Source organism: Phyllobates terribilis, unplaced genomic scaffold (assembly GCF_046119375.1).
Source record: "Phyllobates terribilis strain yellow unplaced genomic scaffold, ASM4611937v1 Scaffold_9__5_contigs__length_417890890, whole genome shotgun sequence".
NCBI classification, from domain to species: domain Eukaryota; kingdom Metazoa; phylum Chordata; class Amphibia; order Anura; family Dendrobatidae; genus Phyllobates; species Phyllobates terribilis.
Genome location: NW_027362769.1, coordinates 370,628,954 through 370,646,799, shown reverse-complemented (window position 1 = coordinate 370,646,799; position 17,846 = coordinate 370,628,954). Strand labels below are relative to the sequence as shown.

Below are 17,846 nucleotides of genomic sequence, written 5' to 3'. Positions count from 1 at the left end.
TGTCCTGTATCCACCACCACAATTCTCTGAGCACGCGGTTCATAAGTTTGGTGCATTTCTATTAATAAATGTACCCTAAAATTTTTATTACAGATCAATCTCAAAAAGTTGACGTGAAGTGACGGGTACTGGGGCTGTCAGTCTTCTGCCCTTCTCCAGATTATGATTGCAGCATCGAAGAGGTTAAGAAGGGGAGGCCATTGTTTCCTACGTCCATCTACCACCCCTATGACATGATCGCGGGGCTTTGATGGTACTGCACTATATACAGTAAGTCAGGTCCTCTAGGACTAATATAAGTTATTACACCCCATAAAAAGGTAAAATGTCGTAATAAAAAGCTAAATATATACCCCAAAATGGTACCATTAGAAAATTCAGCTTGGCAAAACAATGAAATAATTATTTTTACGGCCACATTGACAGATAAAAAACTGTGGCTATTTAAAGAACGTGGCGAAAAAAATAATATTTTTAGCGCTTTATTATACAAGCCCGTCTGGTGATATTAAGGCATCTCTAATCTTACGTTCAGTTTTAGAAGAGTTAACAGAACGCCGGCACCTCGCAGTCAGAGGACAAGAACAAGATCGCAGATCACAACATTCCCATGGGACGGAAAGCAATGGAAAAATGCTTCGCCCTCCGGAAAGGTCTCGGTGTAAACAGGACGCTGGCACGCGGCTGGTTTTATATAAAGACAGTTTATTGAACAGTAACATGAGTGGCTGGTGAAGGCAGTCAGTGCCTAGAGAATCCAAAACCCTATGGGCTGAACTATGACCGTCATTTACTTATCACCCTCTAAAAGTTTTTCGGGCCCCTCAGCAAGGCGTGAGGGTCTGTGCAGGTCTGAGGGGCCACAGAGCAGCACTAAACTTGATACAAGTCACTATGATCATTAGTTTCCCAAGTGATCAATTCTGCAGTATGGAACCACAAGCCGATCTCCTTCTCCGCCACCTCCACGGAGTCACTGGCATGGATGATGTTCCTGCAGACAAGTAGAAAAGAAGAAGTTTACAGCTCATCGTTTCTCCCAGACTCGTAAAATAGAGTTTCAGAAATAGATAAATTTGCCTTTCAGAAGCTGTGATTTTGGCCGCCCGAGTGCCACCAACACAGGTGCATAACTACAGTGAGTGCAGGGGGGGGTCCTTGAGCCTTGAGGGGCTCAAAGGGTCCCTTTGCCCCAAGTGAGAAGACCATTGATATTAAACATGTGTGAAAATGGGGGCCTTGTTGGAGATTTCACATTTAATCCCCATGGCAGTGGCTCAGCCGTCAGACATCATTTTTGGCCGTATCTGCCCCTTTGAGGTGGGCACCAGGACGTTGTCAAATGGCCAAAAATGTTGTCCAAAAATAGCACACAGTGACCATCTGCATCATTTCAATCAATGGCCCCATCATGTCAGAGGAGACGCCCGAATCCCATTTTCCAGAGCTTCAGTCATAAGCTCCAATGGAGCCACTGACCTGAGAAGACATAATGTGAACCCGGCCTAAGCCAAGTTAGTCACAGGTCTAGGGCACCAAGCAGAATATTTGCCCTGGGTGAAGCAAAACCTAGCCAACGACTGGTCGGCCATGTAGATTGAAATCTGTGTTTGGCAAAGCTGACTATGAGTAGTTTTTGTCGCAGATCAGCCTTAAGACATTTTTGTTGGGTTTTTAGATTGAATATAATTGACCAAATATTTACCTGCTGATATGGACGCTAAGGTCTCCTCGCACAGTACCTGGCTTTGCCTGAGAAGAGTCAGTCTCCCCAACCATCAAACGGGAAGATCTAACCACGTTGTGTCCCTCCCAAACCTGAAGGAAAAAAAAAAAAAAAGAATTTTCAGCAGTTTCCTTATCAGAGGCTGGATTATAATGACAACACCTATACACAACTGACAAATTCAGGATCCATCAATCACAATAGCAGCTCCCCCTCCTTTTACAATGAATTTTGCACACGCACATTAGATGTGCCAGTACAAAAGATAGTCTGATCATTGCGGATAAAGTACATGTTGATTTTCTGAAGCAAGAAGTTATATACACTACCGTTCAAAAGTTTGGGGTCACCCAGACAATTTTGTGTTTTCCATGAAAACTCATCCTTTTATCAAATGAGTTGCAAAATGAATTGAAAATATAGTCCAGACATTGACAAGGTTAGAAATAATGATTTTTATTTGAAAGAATTTTTTTCTTCAAACTTTGCTTTCGTCACAGGATGCTCCTTTGCAGCAATTCCAGCATTGCAGACCTTTGGCATTCTAGCTGTTAATTTGCTGAGGGAATCTTGAGACATTTCCCCCCATGCTTCCTGAAGCCCCTTCCACAAGTTGGCTTGGCTTGATGGGCACTTTTTGCGTACCATACGGTCAAGCTGCTCCCACAACAGCTCAATGGGGTTGAGATCTGGTGACTGCGCTGGCCACTCCACTACAGATAGAATATCAGCTGCCTGCTTCTTCCCTAAATAGTTCATGCATAATTTGGAGGTGTGCTTTGGGTCATTGTCCTGTTGTAGGATGAAATTGGCTCCAATCAAGCGCTGTCCACAGGGTATGGCATGGCGTTGCAAAATGGAGTGATAGCCTTCCTTATTCAAAATCCCATTTACCTTGTACAAATCTCCCACTTTACCAGCACCAAAGCAACCCCAGACCATCACATTACCTCCACCATGCTTGACAGATGGCGTCAGGCACTCTTCCAGCATCTTTTCAGTTGTTCTGCGTCTCACAAATGTTCTTCTGTGTGATCCAAACACCTCAAACTTTGATTCGTCTGTCCATAAAACTTTTTTCCAATCTTCCTCTGTCCAATGTCTGTGTTCTTTTGCCCATATTAATCTTTTCCTTTTATTAGCCAGTCTCAGATATGGCTTTTACTTTGCCCTGAAGGCCAGCATCCCGGAGTTGCCTCTTCACTGTAGACGTTGACACTGGCGTTTTGTGTGTACTATTTAATGAAGCTGCCAGTTGAGGAGCTGTGAGGCGTCGATTTCTCAAACTAGAGACTCTAATGTACTTGTCTTGTTGCTCAGTTGTGCAGCGGGGCCTCCCACTTCTCTTTCTACTCTGGTTAGAGCCTGTTTGTGCTCTCCTCTGAAGGGAGTAGTACACACCGGTGTAGGAAATCTTCAGTTTCTTGGCAATCTCTCACATGGAATAGCCTTCATTTCTAAGAACAAGAATAGTCGAGTTTCCCCTGAAAGTTCTCTTTTTCTGGCCATTTTGAGAGTTTCATAGAACAAACAAATGTAATGCTCCAGATTCTCAACTAGCTCAAAAGGAAGGTCAATTTTACAGCTTCTCAAATCAGCTAAACAGTTTTCAGCTGGGCTAACATACTTGTGCAAGGGTTTTCTAAACATCCATTAGCCTTTTTACACCGTTAGCAAACACAATGTACCATTAAAACACTGGAGTGGTGGTTGTTGGAAATGGGCCTCTATACACCTATGTAGATATTGCAATAAAAACAAGACGTTTGCAGCTAGAATAGTCATTTACCACATTAACAATGTATAGAGTGTATTTCTGATTCCTTTAATGTTAGCTTTATTGAAAAAAAAATGTGCTTTTCTTTCAAAAATAATGAAATTTCTAAATGACCCCAAACTTTTGAACGGTAGTGTATATTTAATAGACTACTATTTTAACAGATTGTGAAAAAAATTTTTTACATAAAGGTGGTCATAATTCTGCACTTACCAAAAATTGGATGCAATGGGCAACAAAACCTCAGGAGGCAACCTCCTTTTCTCTACACCAGGGATGAAGAACTCGTGGTCCGAGGGCCACATGTGATTCTCTATGGCATATGGAAACATCATGAGTGGCCATACACAGAGAAGCAGTTCTGTATCCAGATGGTTGGGGGGGGGGGGGGGGGGGACATGCAGAAGGCTCTATGCCATTCTGCGTGGCCCCCAACCATCTGAATACAGAACTGCTTGTCTGTATGGCCACTCATGTTGTTTCCATGCTGGGGTCCTGTAAGTTATTAAATATTCATGGCCTATTCTTTCGAAATGCTATAAAGGTCTTCAAAATCTACCCCTTTAAGTCTTATTGTGACCTTTGAGTGCGGTTCAATAGGCCAATATGGCCCTCGAAGGGGAAATGGACACCCTTCATCTAAACCCTCTTAAAGGGTTGAAAGCCAAGCTCTGATTGGCCACTATGATTGACTGACTCATGTAGTTTTAAAAAAAAAAAAACAATAAACACACGCCACCCATTGGCTGTTATTGGCATTGCAGGAACTCTATTCAGTCTCAAAAGTTCTTGTATGTAATGTACAAAAAATAAATAATGATGTTTTACTTAAACGATGGAAATAGCAGTAAAAATTAATAAAAAATAAATTAAAAAAAAAATCAAGATATTTTGGACCCTGGCCGTCAGATCGGATTCGTCACCCATGTGCCTACTCACCATTGCTACCACAGGTCCGGACGCCATGTAACGTATGAGCGCAGGATAAAAGGGCTTCTTCTGTAAGTCGTGATAATGTTTCCCCAGGATGGCCTCGGAGGCCTGAGCAGAGGAAAATATCATTAGAAATGACAGCATTAATTACAGATATTACATTTCCACCCCAATATTATTGTATAGGGCACACTAGGACTCGTGGCTTTTAATTTCCAAAGATGGGAAACTTCTTTACAAACTTTCTTGCATTGTTCTGTTCCTACAGTCCCAAATCCCTTTATATCCGCCATTCTGCTATAATTAAAAGAACAATTGATGAATCACAATTTAAAGGATCCGAGTTGTCTGGACAGGAAACGTTACACCCCCAGGACAGGGCTGTACGAGACCCCTGCAAGCACCATGTGCTGATATAGAAGTATATATGAGGTGTCAACTGTGGTTTTACATAGGACTGCAAAGTAATTTGCTCCAAAAATAATAAAAAAATAAATATTAGGTATAAGATGCAATTTCTCCAGAGATCGGTCGACCATAAAACAGTGCATATAGGGAGGTCCTCAAACTCCCTTTATAGGAAATGTCGGGGAAAGATAAGGATCAGGCATATCATCTCTAACTGCCTGATCCTTTCGTTCTCCAGGCAGATAAGCCGATGACAGAGGATTGAGATAGTGGCTAACTCCATTCACCTGACCGGCTTCCCCTATAGCGCCACCATAGGTAACGAAGCATTACACAGTTCCCGTTATAATTCAGAGGGGTGGGGGTGGGGGGGTACCTGCAGCATTTTTATTCCCACCAACTTAAAGCCACGTTGCTCAAATCTTTTGATGACCTCCCCGACCATCCTCCGCTGCACCCCGTCCGGCTTCACGGCAATCAGCGTCCTTTCATGGATCTCAGGAGCCGCTAGACAGGAAGACAGAATACACAATCATGGGATATATAGAAAAAGGATCGACTGGTCTGTGTATACAGGATATGTATAGGTCACGGCAAATCAATCACATAGGGAACATTTGATAATATTTGCTCCTTGCTATTAGCAATTCCCTAATCAGATCCTATAAGGTGACAATTTTCCGAAATAATATAAATCATTTTTATTATTTATTTTATTTATAGTTTGTGCCCGCTCCAGGGGGGGCGATAGGTCGGCATCATGAATGGAACTGGAGTCCTTGTTTTGGAGAGGCTGGGGGTAGTAGTCCCTCCCCCCCCCCCCTTCCCTTCTGCAAGGCTCCTCCAGACGCTGGAAAAAGGTCAATGGGGAGGGAGGGTGCGCGTTCACTTATGTATGGGGGAAGGAGAAAGTGCGGAGAGAAGAGACCAAGAAGTGGACAAAGAGGAAGCTGCACACCCTAGCCGCCTCCATGACTGTGCCAGATGTGGGGGTCTGCTACAGGAAGTGCGAGCCCGAGAAGACCCTGCTACATGGCCGAGATTGACCCCACTGTTTTGGCTGCAGAACTACTAGGAATCTATACTTTTCAGAGGGGGCCAGGAAAATGGGAGACCACTCACACATAAGGTATAATACGAGTCATGTTGGCTGTGGCCCAGTTTTCTTGGATATATATGAGGCTACAAGATTTTGGCCACTACTACATGAGAACATAACGCAGGTGAATAAGGTCACATTGCAATCGGCAAATTACTGCAAGTGGCAAAATATCGGATTTTTTGTAGCACTTTGCAACGGAACCCCATTCAGTGGCCAAAGTCGTTAAGTAGCCCTCCAGTCTTGGTGCTACTTGCAGTCCATAAAGCCCCATATCCTACAATGCGAGCCATTTAAATCTTACAAAAGGTTCGGGAAGCTGAGATTTAGGGAGCTGTTTGATACAATCCTCCAGGACAGGAATAGCTGCACTGTAACAAAACTGCAGATGTGGAAAGAAAGACTTGATCAGTAGGTATTGCAGCCTCTCTGGGTCATCAAGAACTTTTCTACTCACTGACAGCAAGCAGAGATCTTGAGATATAGATATATAAATGACTTCCATGGCTCTGAAGGGTTAATATTTTGCAGACAGGGCGCAGCAGGCTTCATTCTACAAGCAATTAGTGGTTCATTCATAATTGGATTGAGAGTCTCTGCCCAATCAGCTGCTACTAATCACCAGTAATTAACAAGGAGCCTGGGGGTGCTGCTAATGAATGGCCTGCAGTGTGTGTATAATATACCCATGATGGATGAGCATGTGCTGTATATAGGTGTCAGCAGCCCTAGGAGAGTGTCCAGGGTGGATAACATTGCCTCCAGGTCGTCCAACATGTGCTCAGACCATAGATGACACTATAGTGGGAGTAGTCACAACAGCCTGGGACTTATAGTTCCACAGCAGCAAGTACTATAGGGATACAGTGTTGCAAGTGCGTATTGCAGATCTCACCCATAGTATGTGTATGGCCTCCAGATTGTCAGCAGATCTGTACAATCCTCTGCAGATAAATATCTCGTGCAAGTTGTCCCCATAGAAGTCAATGGAACCATCAAACAACTGATGGTCACTTTTAACCTCACAACCTAAATATATATATCATTTTTTTTGTACATTATTTGCAAATCTATGGCAAAAGTGGCCATCAGGGGATGTGTTGTGCAATACACCACTTTACACTCACACAATATACATTAAAACTATAGGGGAGGGGGGGTCAGAAAAGTTTTAGACAGTTTGGAAAAGTTTGCAGGAAGTTTCCGCACCAAGCACAAGTCAATAACGGCCACTCACCCGAGCTGTAGCCCAAACATGGCGGCCTGGCCGGGTACACGGCTCTGCCTCCGCTCAGCAGCCTCCGGAGGATGCAGCTCATTGTGGCCGGGACACAGACTCCTCTCCCCGCCGGCTAAACCTTTCTCAGCCGGTGGGAGGAGCTGACAAGAGACTGAACACGCCCAGAAGCTGGAACGTAAACCTAGTAACCACGCCCACAAACAGCCACAGCGCTACATACACGCCCCCTACATTACGTTAACCACGCCCCTTAAGGGGACCCACACAGGGGAAACTTATGAATGAGGGGAGGGGGAGGGGGGGGGGAGTGACATGTGACACCAATTTTGGATAATAGATGCGGTTTCGGATTTGTTTTGGTGACTGATATTGTAAGAGAGGTTAGAGGATGGTTTTTGTGTGTTATTGTAAAACCCTAAAAAATTAGGGATGTTTTACACCATAGAAGTCTATGGAACATTTTGTTATGTTTTTTTTTTTCCTAGGTTTTTTGTGGCATCTTTTTTATTGGCCACAAAATCCCCTAGTGTTTTATTTATTTTTCAATCAAAAAAGACATCATATTCACATGTATTTAGATGTTTTTATTTTCTCATGTGCTAAAAAAAATATATATATAATTTTCACAGGCCAGTATACATCCATTTTTCCATCTTGATCAATCAGTGTGGTACGGTTTTTTGCTTTTTTTTTTCAGATGTAAAACACACACAAAAAAGTTTTTCCTTTCCATTATAGTAAAAACAGAACAGGACTCAGATGCCACATCGTTGTCATCATGCTGCTATTTTTTTCCCCACAGGCCCATTCACTTGAATGAGCAAGTTTGATCAACATACAGACAAGTGAGCGGCCTCATGTACTTATAACTCAGTGAAAGATCCCAAATCCGGGACTATCCCACTGGATCCATGACGGTTAGGAGGCTTGGAATTGATTTCGATAGGAACAGATAGCAAAGAAAATTCTCAAAAATTAGAAGATTATAAGGCTCAGTTGAGTGATGTAGCAGAGTCCAGTGATGTAGCAGTACTGTATTTAATAGGTCAGAAGACAGACTGCAGTGATGTAGCAGTGTCCAGATATATGCTAGAGTTGGGTATGCCAGGAGGCACACAATATAAATGAAGCAGAACCCAATGATGTAGCAGAACTAGGTATGTCGGGAGGAACTTCGTGACTTTGTAGAAGAGCCCAGCAACACAGATTATGGCTGGAGGAAAACAGTGGCAATGTGGCAGGGCCCAACGATGTAGCTGTCACGCAAGGTGTGGGAAAGACTAAGTGCAACACAAAGGGAAGAGGGAAAGGAGCCCAGACACTAGAGAAAGGGGGGAATGGAGACCTCCTAGTCTGGTATAGCGTCACCCTGTCTCAACTACCGTCCCTATATTGGCTCTTCACCAATCGCCGCACGCGTGCCTCGCCCTGACTTTCCCTGACATATGGCTAAGGCTAGGGATGGGAGGAGAGGAGATGAGCACTAGTCAATCTCCACTAAACTCTATAGACAACAAGGGTAGACAAACGGGGGAAATGCTTAGCTTTAGACAACTCCAGAGAGGGCGAAGTACTACTCTTGCTAAAGCCTCACAAGTAGTAATGAATATCGCCAGCATCTCCCTCTCAGGCACACCAGGTATTTATACACCCAGGCCAGGGAGTTAATTACCAGAGGGAGGTACCCGCTGGGTCCTAGAGACAGCCAGCCTCTAAGATGTCTGTAATGTCAAACGAAGAGATCTCCTGCAACCAACTGCAGGGCGACTGTCACCTCTGACACACGCGTGACAGAAGCAGAACCAAACAATGTAGCAGATCTGGTTAGATCAGGAGGCACAAAGTGGCAATGTAGCAGACCTGGGGTATATCAGGAGGCACTGAGTGACAAAGTAGCAGAGCCCAGCAATGTCGCAAAGATAAGTATGTGAGGCATCACAAAACAGCAACATAGCAGAGCCAAGTACGGTATATGGCACAGTATTAGAGTAGAGCGGTGGAGGTCTGGAATGGTGTCAGACGCCAAATACCTGAATTCTCAGGCCCGGTCTTCCAGTCTGATCCAGGCTAAAGGTCCAGGACAGTGACCACATCCAACATCTGGAACTTCAACAGAGCAGCAAACCACAAGTCACACATAGTAAGAGCGCGACAACTAACAGATATGTGAGCGTGTGCGGTAAGGCAAAGGAAAACTCATCAATCTGAGAGGGTAATGCGTCTCCCCTGTTCCAGCAGGATGGGGACACTGGATGAAAGTTGGAGACAGACTGCACTTCTCTTCCTCAAACCAAACTCAAGGCAGAAGAATTATTCTTCCCTGAACCTGTATGTGGAGGAGCAGTGAACCAGACCGAAATTCTTTTCATTTATAGACTGGTGCAGGCGCAGGGAACATAAACAAGATGGAGCAGGTTTTTCTCCCCACTCCATAGTTGGCCACTCCTCGGTCAGGAGACAGAATTCCACTCACCCAACAATAGGCCACACCTGAAAGAGGCCTCCTCACATCCATCCTGAGAGCAGACTTCTCTATTTCCAATTCTATGTAATGCAACTTTTCGACAGAGCTCAGGCAGAGGGGCTTTCAGATATTGGTTCAAGGCTCAGAGAATTCAAGTTCAACACTTCTCACAGGACGGGAACTGGATGTTGGGAACACAGGTTGGCGGGCCATGTAAAAGATATTTCTTAGTCACCAGCTCTCCTAGCGGATTATATCCGTGCTAAGACGGCCTTTGAGAATCTCTGTTCAGGGTTGCGGGTGATTCGGTTTATTGAGGTGTCTTTTAGAGTGGATCTACTCTGAAAAAACACACAAAAAAACAACAACCTTGAAAGACTCTTCCTATTAATTTCTATTGTAAAACCACTTTGGCACTCATTATGTTCACTCTTTTGAGCAGGTTTCTTCCACTTAAAAGTTTTGAAAAACTCCTGGTGGGAGAAAAGAAAGTGCATGTCACTTATAATAATAATAATAATAATAGTTTATTTTTATAGCGCCAACATATTCCGCAGCACTTTACAAATTTTAGGGGGGACTTATACAGACAATACAGAATAAGCATATCTCATATCGAAAGGAGTGAGGGCCCTGCTCGCGAGCTTACAGTCTATGAGGAAGTGGGGGAGACACAAAAGGTAAAAAGTACATATATTGTATAATGCAGCCTTGATATACTGAATAGGATAAATAATAATACATGGACTGGTCGCCTGCCAGTATGTGTGCAGTCCTGACAGAGGCTTTTATGTGCATGGTTGGTTTGAACCCGAAGTTGAAGAAGATTTTAATATGGGGGAAAGCTGGGATGGACAGAGTGTGTTTAGGTGATACGCCAGTCTAAAGAAATGTGTTTTTAGGGTTCGCTTGAAACTGTGGGTATTGGGAATTAATCGAACTGTCCTGGGTAGTGCATTCCAGAGAATTGGCGCAGCACGCGAGAAATCTTGGAGACGGGAGTGGGAAGTTCGGATTATGGAGGATTTTAGTTTCAAGTCATTTGCAGAACGGAGGGCACGTGTAGGGTGGTAGACTGAGACAAGGGAGGAGATGTAGGGGGGTACTGAAGCATGGAGCGCTTTGTGGGTAAGCGTGATAAGTTTAAAACGAACTCTATATTGGATGGGCAACCAATGCAATGACTGGCACAGGGAAGAGGCATCTGAGTAGCAGTTGGCGAGGAATATGATCCTGGCTGCTGCGTTCAGGACGGATTGGAGAGGGGAGAGTTTAGTAAGAGGGAGACCGATTAGTAGAGCGTTGCAATAGTCAAGACGAGAATGAATAAGAGCGACAGTAAGAGTTTTTGCCGAGTCAAAGGTGAGAAAAGTCCTGATTCTTGAGATGTTTTTGAGGTGTAGATGACATGAACGAGCGAGTGATTTGATGTGAGGAGTGAAAGAAAGATCTGAATCAAAAATGACCCCAAGACAGCGGGCTTGTAGCTGGGGAGTAATGGTTGAGCCACAAACGGAGATGGCAATATCGGGCACAGGTAGATTAATGGAGGGAGGAAAGACGAGGAGTTCAGTTTTTGACAGATTCAGTTTTAGGTAGAGGGAGGACATAATGTTAGACACAGCAGAAAGACAATCACTGGTCTTTTGTAGTAATGCAGGGGTGATGTCCGGAGCAGAGGTGTATAATTGGGTGTCATCAGCATAGAGATGGTACTGAAAACCGAATCTACTGATTGTTTGTCCAATAGGAGCGGTGTATAAGGAGAAAAGAAGGGGGCCTAGGACTGATCCTTGAGGAACCCCGACAGTAAGAGGAAGTAGGGAGGAGGAGGAGCCGGCAAAAGACACAGAGAAGGAGCGGTCAGAGAGATAGGAGGAGAACCAGGAGAGAACCGTGTCCTTGAGGCCAATAGTGCGGAGCATAGAGAGAAGGAACTGGTGATCCACAGTGTCGAATGCTGCAGAGAGATCCAGGAGAATCAGCAGGGAGTAGTGACCATTAGATTTAGCTGTTAGTAGATCATTAGAGACTTTAGTGAGGGCAGTTTCAGTAGAATGTAAAGAGCGGAAACCAGATTGTAAAGGGTCAAGAAGAGAGTTGTCTGAGAGATAGCGGATTAGACGGGAGTGGACCAGGCGTTCCAGGAGTTTAGAGATAAAGGGAAGATTGGAAACAGGTCTGTAGTTGGCCGTGCAGTTCTGGTCGAGGGATGGTTTTTTAAGTAATGGTTGTATGCTGGCGTGTTTAAAAGAAGAGGGAAAGATACCAGATGAGAGGGAAAGGTTGAAAATTTTAGTTAGGTGAGAGGTGACAGCTGGAGCAAGGGACTGAAGGAGATGTGAGGGAATAGGGTCGCTGGTGCAGGTGGTAGGGCGAGAAGATGCAAGGAGCCTGATCACTTCATCTTCCGTGACTGGTTCGAAGTCAGAAAATGAGCAAGATACAATGTGGCGGGGGGGAGCATGCATAACATTTGGGGATTGGGAGAAAATTTCCTGTCGGATATGGTCAATTTTTTTCTTTGAAATAGTTAGCCAGATCGTCAGCGCTGAGGTCGGTGGTCGGGGCCTGTGCTGTTTGATTGAGGAGAGAATGAAACGTGTCAAAGAGTCGTTTAGGATTATTGGAAAGTGAGATGATGAGGTTGTTAAAGTAGGTTTGTTTGGAGAGGTGAAGGGCAGAGTTATATGTTTTCAGCATAAATTTATAGTGGAGGAAATCTTCGGGCAGATTTGATTTTCTCCACAGCCGTTCAGCGCACCTGGAGTACCTCTGGAGAAGACGTGTTTGAGGCGTGTGCCAGGGTTGTCGCCGTCTATGCCGAATTGTTCTTTGTGTAGGAGGTGCGGCTTCATCCAGGGCGCATAGCATTATTTTGTTATAATGCTTCAATGCAGATTCGGGACATGAGAGGGAGGAGATTGGGGCCAATGATGATTGCAACCTTTTTATAAATTTCTGGGTGTTAATGGCGCGTAAATTTCTATAAGTGTGGACGGTGGGAGTGTCTTGAGTAGAGTCACAGTTCTTGACAGAGAATGAAAGAAGATTATGGTCAGAGAGTGGAAGGGGAGAGTTAGTAAAGTCATGTACTGAGCAAAGCCGGGAGAAGATCAGGTCCAATGTGTTCCCGTCCTCATGTGTAGGAGAATTAGCAAGCTGTGAGAGGCCGAAGGAGGAGGTTAATGATAAAAGATGCGTGGCAGATGGGGAAAGAGGATCGCCAATTGGGATGTTAAAGTCTCCCATGATTATCGTGGGGATGTCGCAGGATAGAAAATTTGTAAGCCAGGCAGCAAAGTGATCCAGGAATTGACGGGGGGGACCTGGGGGGCGATAGACAACCGCCACTCGCAGGGAGAAGGGCCAGTAGAGTCTGACTGTGTGGGCCTCAAAGGATGGGAAGATAAGGGAGGGTACAGGGGGGATAACCTGAAAAGTACATTTTGTTGAAAGAAGCAGACCAACACCTCCACCTGATCTGTTGTCAGGTCGCGGGGTATGAGAGAAATGTAGGCCACCATAGGAGAGAGCTGCAGCGGCGGTGGTGTCCGACTGCTGGATCCAGGTTTCAGTGAGAGCCAGAAGGTTGAGGGAATTAGAGAGGAAAAAGTCATGGATGTAAGAGAGTTTATTACAAGCTGAGCGTGCATTCCAAAGGGCACAGTTGAATGAGACAGAAGATATGCAGGGAATATTAATGAGATTAGCAGGGTTTCTGAATGTAACAGGGAAAGAGTTAGTGTTATTATTACTGGAGGGTCCTGGGTTGGGAGAAATATCACCTGCGACTAATAGAAGGAAGATACAGAGAGTGAGCAGATGATTGAGTGATTTGTGAGAGCGTTTCCTGCGTTGTATGGTGGGAATGAATGGATCTGCGTGGTATAACATTGTGAAGAGAGCATGACAACTGTACATAGGAGAAGAGAGGAGTGAGGGATTAATATGGATGAAGTGTGCCGCATTTGTGGGAGAACGGTGAATGTGGATGATTGTAGCAACCAGAGTATAAATGGCACAGATACAAATGGTGAATACTGTTTGCCAAAAAGATGACCTGGAAGCAAGTTTGTTTAATTGTCTTGCATGTCTTACCTGTCTCCTGCCCTGTCCAACTGCCATTTTCTAACTGCCAGGGCACTTTGCTAAATTATGGCACTTCGATAAAGTATGCATAAATGCTATATGCATAAATGCCTCCCCTTAACTAAGTCTCAATATATAGGGACGTATCTGCTTAGATCTGCACAGATTTAACTCATTAACAATCAATCACTAGCTTAAAAGACAACAGGAGACCATAAAGTGCAGGGAAAAAAAAAAAAACAGACTAGTAAACTCGGCATGGATCATAAACTCTTAAAGTAAGTGTGATGACCTTTAAGTATCATGGAATAAAAAAGCTAGAGGAGTGAAAAAATATATACCAGAAATTGAGAGGCTGCAGAGCATTGCATGGAGATATAATGCAGTTTTCAGGACAGATCACACAAGCAGTGAAAAATATATACCAGAAATTGATAGGCTGCAGAGCATTGCATGGAGATATAATGCAGTTTTCAGGACAGATCACACAAGCAGTGAAAAATATATACCAGAAATTGATAGGCTGCAGAGCATTGCATGGAGATATAATGCAGTTTTCAGGACAGATCACACAAGCAGTGAAAAATATATACCAGAAATTGATAGGCTGCAGAGCATTGCATGGAGATATAATGCAGTTTTCAGGACAGATCACACAAGCAGTGAAAAATATATACCAGAAATTGATAGGCTGCAGAGCATTGCATGGAGATATAATGCAGTTTTCAGGACAGATCACACAAGCAGTGAAAAATATATACCAGAAATTGATAGGCTGCAGAGCATTGCATGGAGATATAATGCAGTTTTCAGGACAGATCACACAAGCAGTGAAAAATATATACCTGTAAGAAGAGAAGAAAGATGAATATTAGCAATGCCATTTTCTAACTGCCAGGGCACTTTGCTAAATTATGGCACTTCGATAAAGTATGCATAAATGCTATATGCATAAATGCCCCCGCATAACTTCTCAAGGAGTCGCTCCTGATGGAACATACTCCAAAAAAGGTGATGTCCAATTAAAAGGCTTAAAAAAAAAAAACGCTTGAAAAAACTCCTCAAAGCAATTCCAGGAAACGAAAAGCTTTTCAAAACAACTTCCCAAAGGAAGAATGTCTGAAAACTGACCTAAAAGAAAAAAAGTCTGTGTGCACATAGCCTTAGGCTGCATTCACACATCCTTTGTTTGGACATGTCCAAGTGCTGGTTTTTTTTACATTAGTTTTCCATCTCTGTTTAAGTAATTCATTAAGAGAATGGATAAAAAAAAAAAAAAAAGTTCAGTTTACCTTCTTCAGTTATGTAAAAAAAAAAATGCTCTTTTTTTTACATGGATGTAAAAAGTAAAAATAGACACAGATGTGTGAACGTAACCTTACAAATGAAGCAAAACTCCAGAAGAACATGGAAGAATGTCTTGAAGGACTGAGGGATTATATTTGCCAACCACATCTTGATGACAACTTGGTTCGTAGCAAGTCCTTCAATGAAAGGTGGACCATACTTCACCATCACCAACAGCATGGAGAATCCTAAAATAAGTTTGGTTCCTAGGTAAGAGATTGTGTCCAGTGATGGTTGTTCAATGGATCCAGGAGATATTGCACCAGTTTTAGGTTTGTAAAGCAAATGCCTTAGTCCTAAAATAGCACGTGTTCAGAATTTTTCTTGGATTTCTCCTCCACTGTATGACCAAATTCAGCAGGATCAACCACAGAAAAGGGGGAAAAAAAGGGAGCCAGATCAAAACGGAAAGACAAAAAGGTCAACATCCTGCTCAACAGCCCATCAATTAGGATACTCATCAAGGAATACATTGATTGATTCTTTGGTTCAGCCATCAGTAATGGCGTATCTAGATTTCGACAGCTCATATTTCCTTCATTGCGATGCATCCTAGGAAGGCTTTGGCGATGTCCTATATTAACTCCCACTTTGCCATTTTGCCTTTTGTCGGTTTTGGGAGTAAAAAAAACCAAACACTATCAATCCTGTCATAGAACATTCTTCTGGCCATATACGCAGAAGAATATTGAACATTAGGTCACAGAGAATGCAAAAGTATCAAGCATAAACATCCCAACCAACCAACTAGAGCACCATCGAACATCCTTTAGAAATGGTATCCACTTGTATCAAGGATAAACATCCCAACCAACCATCTAGTGCACCACTGAACAGCATCCTTTAGAAATGGTATCCATTTGTATCAAGGATAAACATCCCAACCAACCATCTAGTGCACCACTGAACAGCATCCTTTAGAAATGGTATCCATTTGTATCAAGGATAAACATCTCAACCAACCATCTAGTGCACCAATGAACAGCATCCTTTAGAAATGATATCCATTTACTTTTTTTGCATGTGGAAAAGTATAACTGTGGTTATGAGTACATCCTTGTTGGAATGGATCAATTTACAAGATTTGCACAAGCTTGTGCTACCACAAAAATAAAACCCCTGCTAGAATTACTGCTGGCAAAATATCTAAAGGGTTATTCTCAAGTTATTTCATATGTAAAACTGCAAAATGTTTAAAAAAAATAAGCAACTTTGAAATTTGTAATCTTATTCAGAGAATTTGTAATTTTATTGTGTACCTCCCATAGCCTAGGTTATCAATTACCTCTGCAGTCCATCAGTGGCTGCTGGTCTCCTAGGTAAGGAGCAGAAGACTAGAGAACTGCCTCCAAAACAGCAAACAAACCTGGAGGCAAAAGCAAAGAACCCGGTGATCACAAGAGTCACGAAGCAGAACTTATTCCAGGAAGTCGTGTCCTAGTAAGGAACTTAAAGCAAAAAAGATCTAAGAAAACTTTGATCTTATTGGGAATATTACATTTATGTTGTAAGAAGGAAACACAAAAAGTGACCAGTGTTAGAGGGTGAAACCAGAGGTAACCCATCAAGGAACCTTCCACTTGAGCTTCAGATCACCAGAGACCCTCCCTCCGAAAAGAGACAACATGAGTCAAAAATCACATGTGTAAAAGAAATAAAGAGACAAACTATCCATAGGGTAGTAGGCTACGCAAGGTTTGGGTGAAATGTAGCTCACCTGATAGAGTTGCCACAACTGCAATAAAAGCTTTTTAAATGAATCGGTCGCTGCCGTCCACCAGCAGACAGAACATCCTCTTCTTCTGCATAAAATGCACAATGAAATGGACGAGAGGCTCAAAAGTGCTAATTTTAATATTAGAATTATAAAGCGATTCTTGGATGAAATTTTCACAGTAAGTACACCAGCCCCGCCAGGCCCAGCCCAGCTCAATTAAATAATTTATACAGCTTGTTGTAAAAAAAAAAAAAAAAAAAAAAAAGGTGACATTAAATACAGTGCATAAATCCCCCCCCCCCCACAAAGTTTTTCACATGGTTTGGCTGCGTGCTGCTAGGTGAAGAATAAGGACAGGATCAGTGTCCTTCCCCCTCTGGCATTCTGGCACAATATATTCCCCTTTTTACTTCTCTTGCAGAAGGTATGTTCTCAGCTGTATACAATGGGTCAGTAGAGCCTCTGTTCTCTCTCGGACTTCCATGGCACAGCATTTAAGTGTGCTGCGCGGTGAAGGATACAGGGCAGGGATCAGTCTCCTTCCCCTGGGTGAAGGATACAGGGCAGGGATCAGTCTCCTTCCCCTGGGTGAAGGATACAGGGCAGGGATCAGTCACCTTCCCCTGGGTGAAGGATACAGGGCAGGGATCAGTCACCTTCCCCTGGGTGAAGGATACAGGGCAGGGATCAGTCACCTTCCCCTGGGTGAAGGATACAGGGCAGGGATCAGTCTCCTTCCCCTGGGTGAAGGATACAGGGCAGGGATCAGTCTCCTTCCCCTGGGTGAAGGATACAGGGCAGGGATCAGTCTCCTTCCCCTGGGTGAAGGATACAGGGCAGGGATCAGTCTCCTTCCCCTGGGTGAAGGATACAGGGCAGGGATCAGTCTCCTTCCCCTGGGTGAAGGATACAGGGCAGGGATCAGTCTCCTTCCCCTGGGTGAAGGATACAGGGCAGGGATCAGTCGTATCAGTCTCCTTCCCCCTCTGTTATTCTGGCAGAATATATTCCCCTTTTTAGTTCTCTTGCAGAAGGCATGTTCT

At 43.7% G+C, this 17,846-nt stretch overlaps 1 protein-coding gene across 2 annotated transcripts; it reads right to left on the bottom strand.

Moving 5' to 3' along the window:
* Positions 1-715: 715 nt before the first annotated feature.
* Positions 716-16,466, bottom strand: NME4 (NME/NM23 nucleoside diphosphate kinase 4). Of its 2 annotated transcripts, none has more exons than XM_073645961.1 (5): positions 16,372-16,466; positions 5,221-5,351; positions 4,443-4,544; positions 1,706-1,818; positions 716-994 (listed from the first exon to the last, which is right to left on the bottom strand). In XM_073645961.1, the coding sequence occupies exons 1-5, from the start codon at positions 16,382-16,384 to the stop codon at positions 874-876; spliced, it is 480 nt and encodes a 159-aa protein (XP_073502062.1). In that variant the 5' UTR covers positions 16,385-16,466; the 3' UTR covers positions 716-873. The 2 variants fall into 2 exon arrangements, with proteins under 2 accessions (XP_073502062.1, XP_073502061.1); XM_073645960.1 differs by lacking the exon at positions 16,372-16,466 and adding an exon at positions 7,181-7,330 and having other exon boundaries at positions 728-994.
* Positions 16,467-17,846: the final 1,380 nt, after the last annotated feature.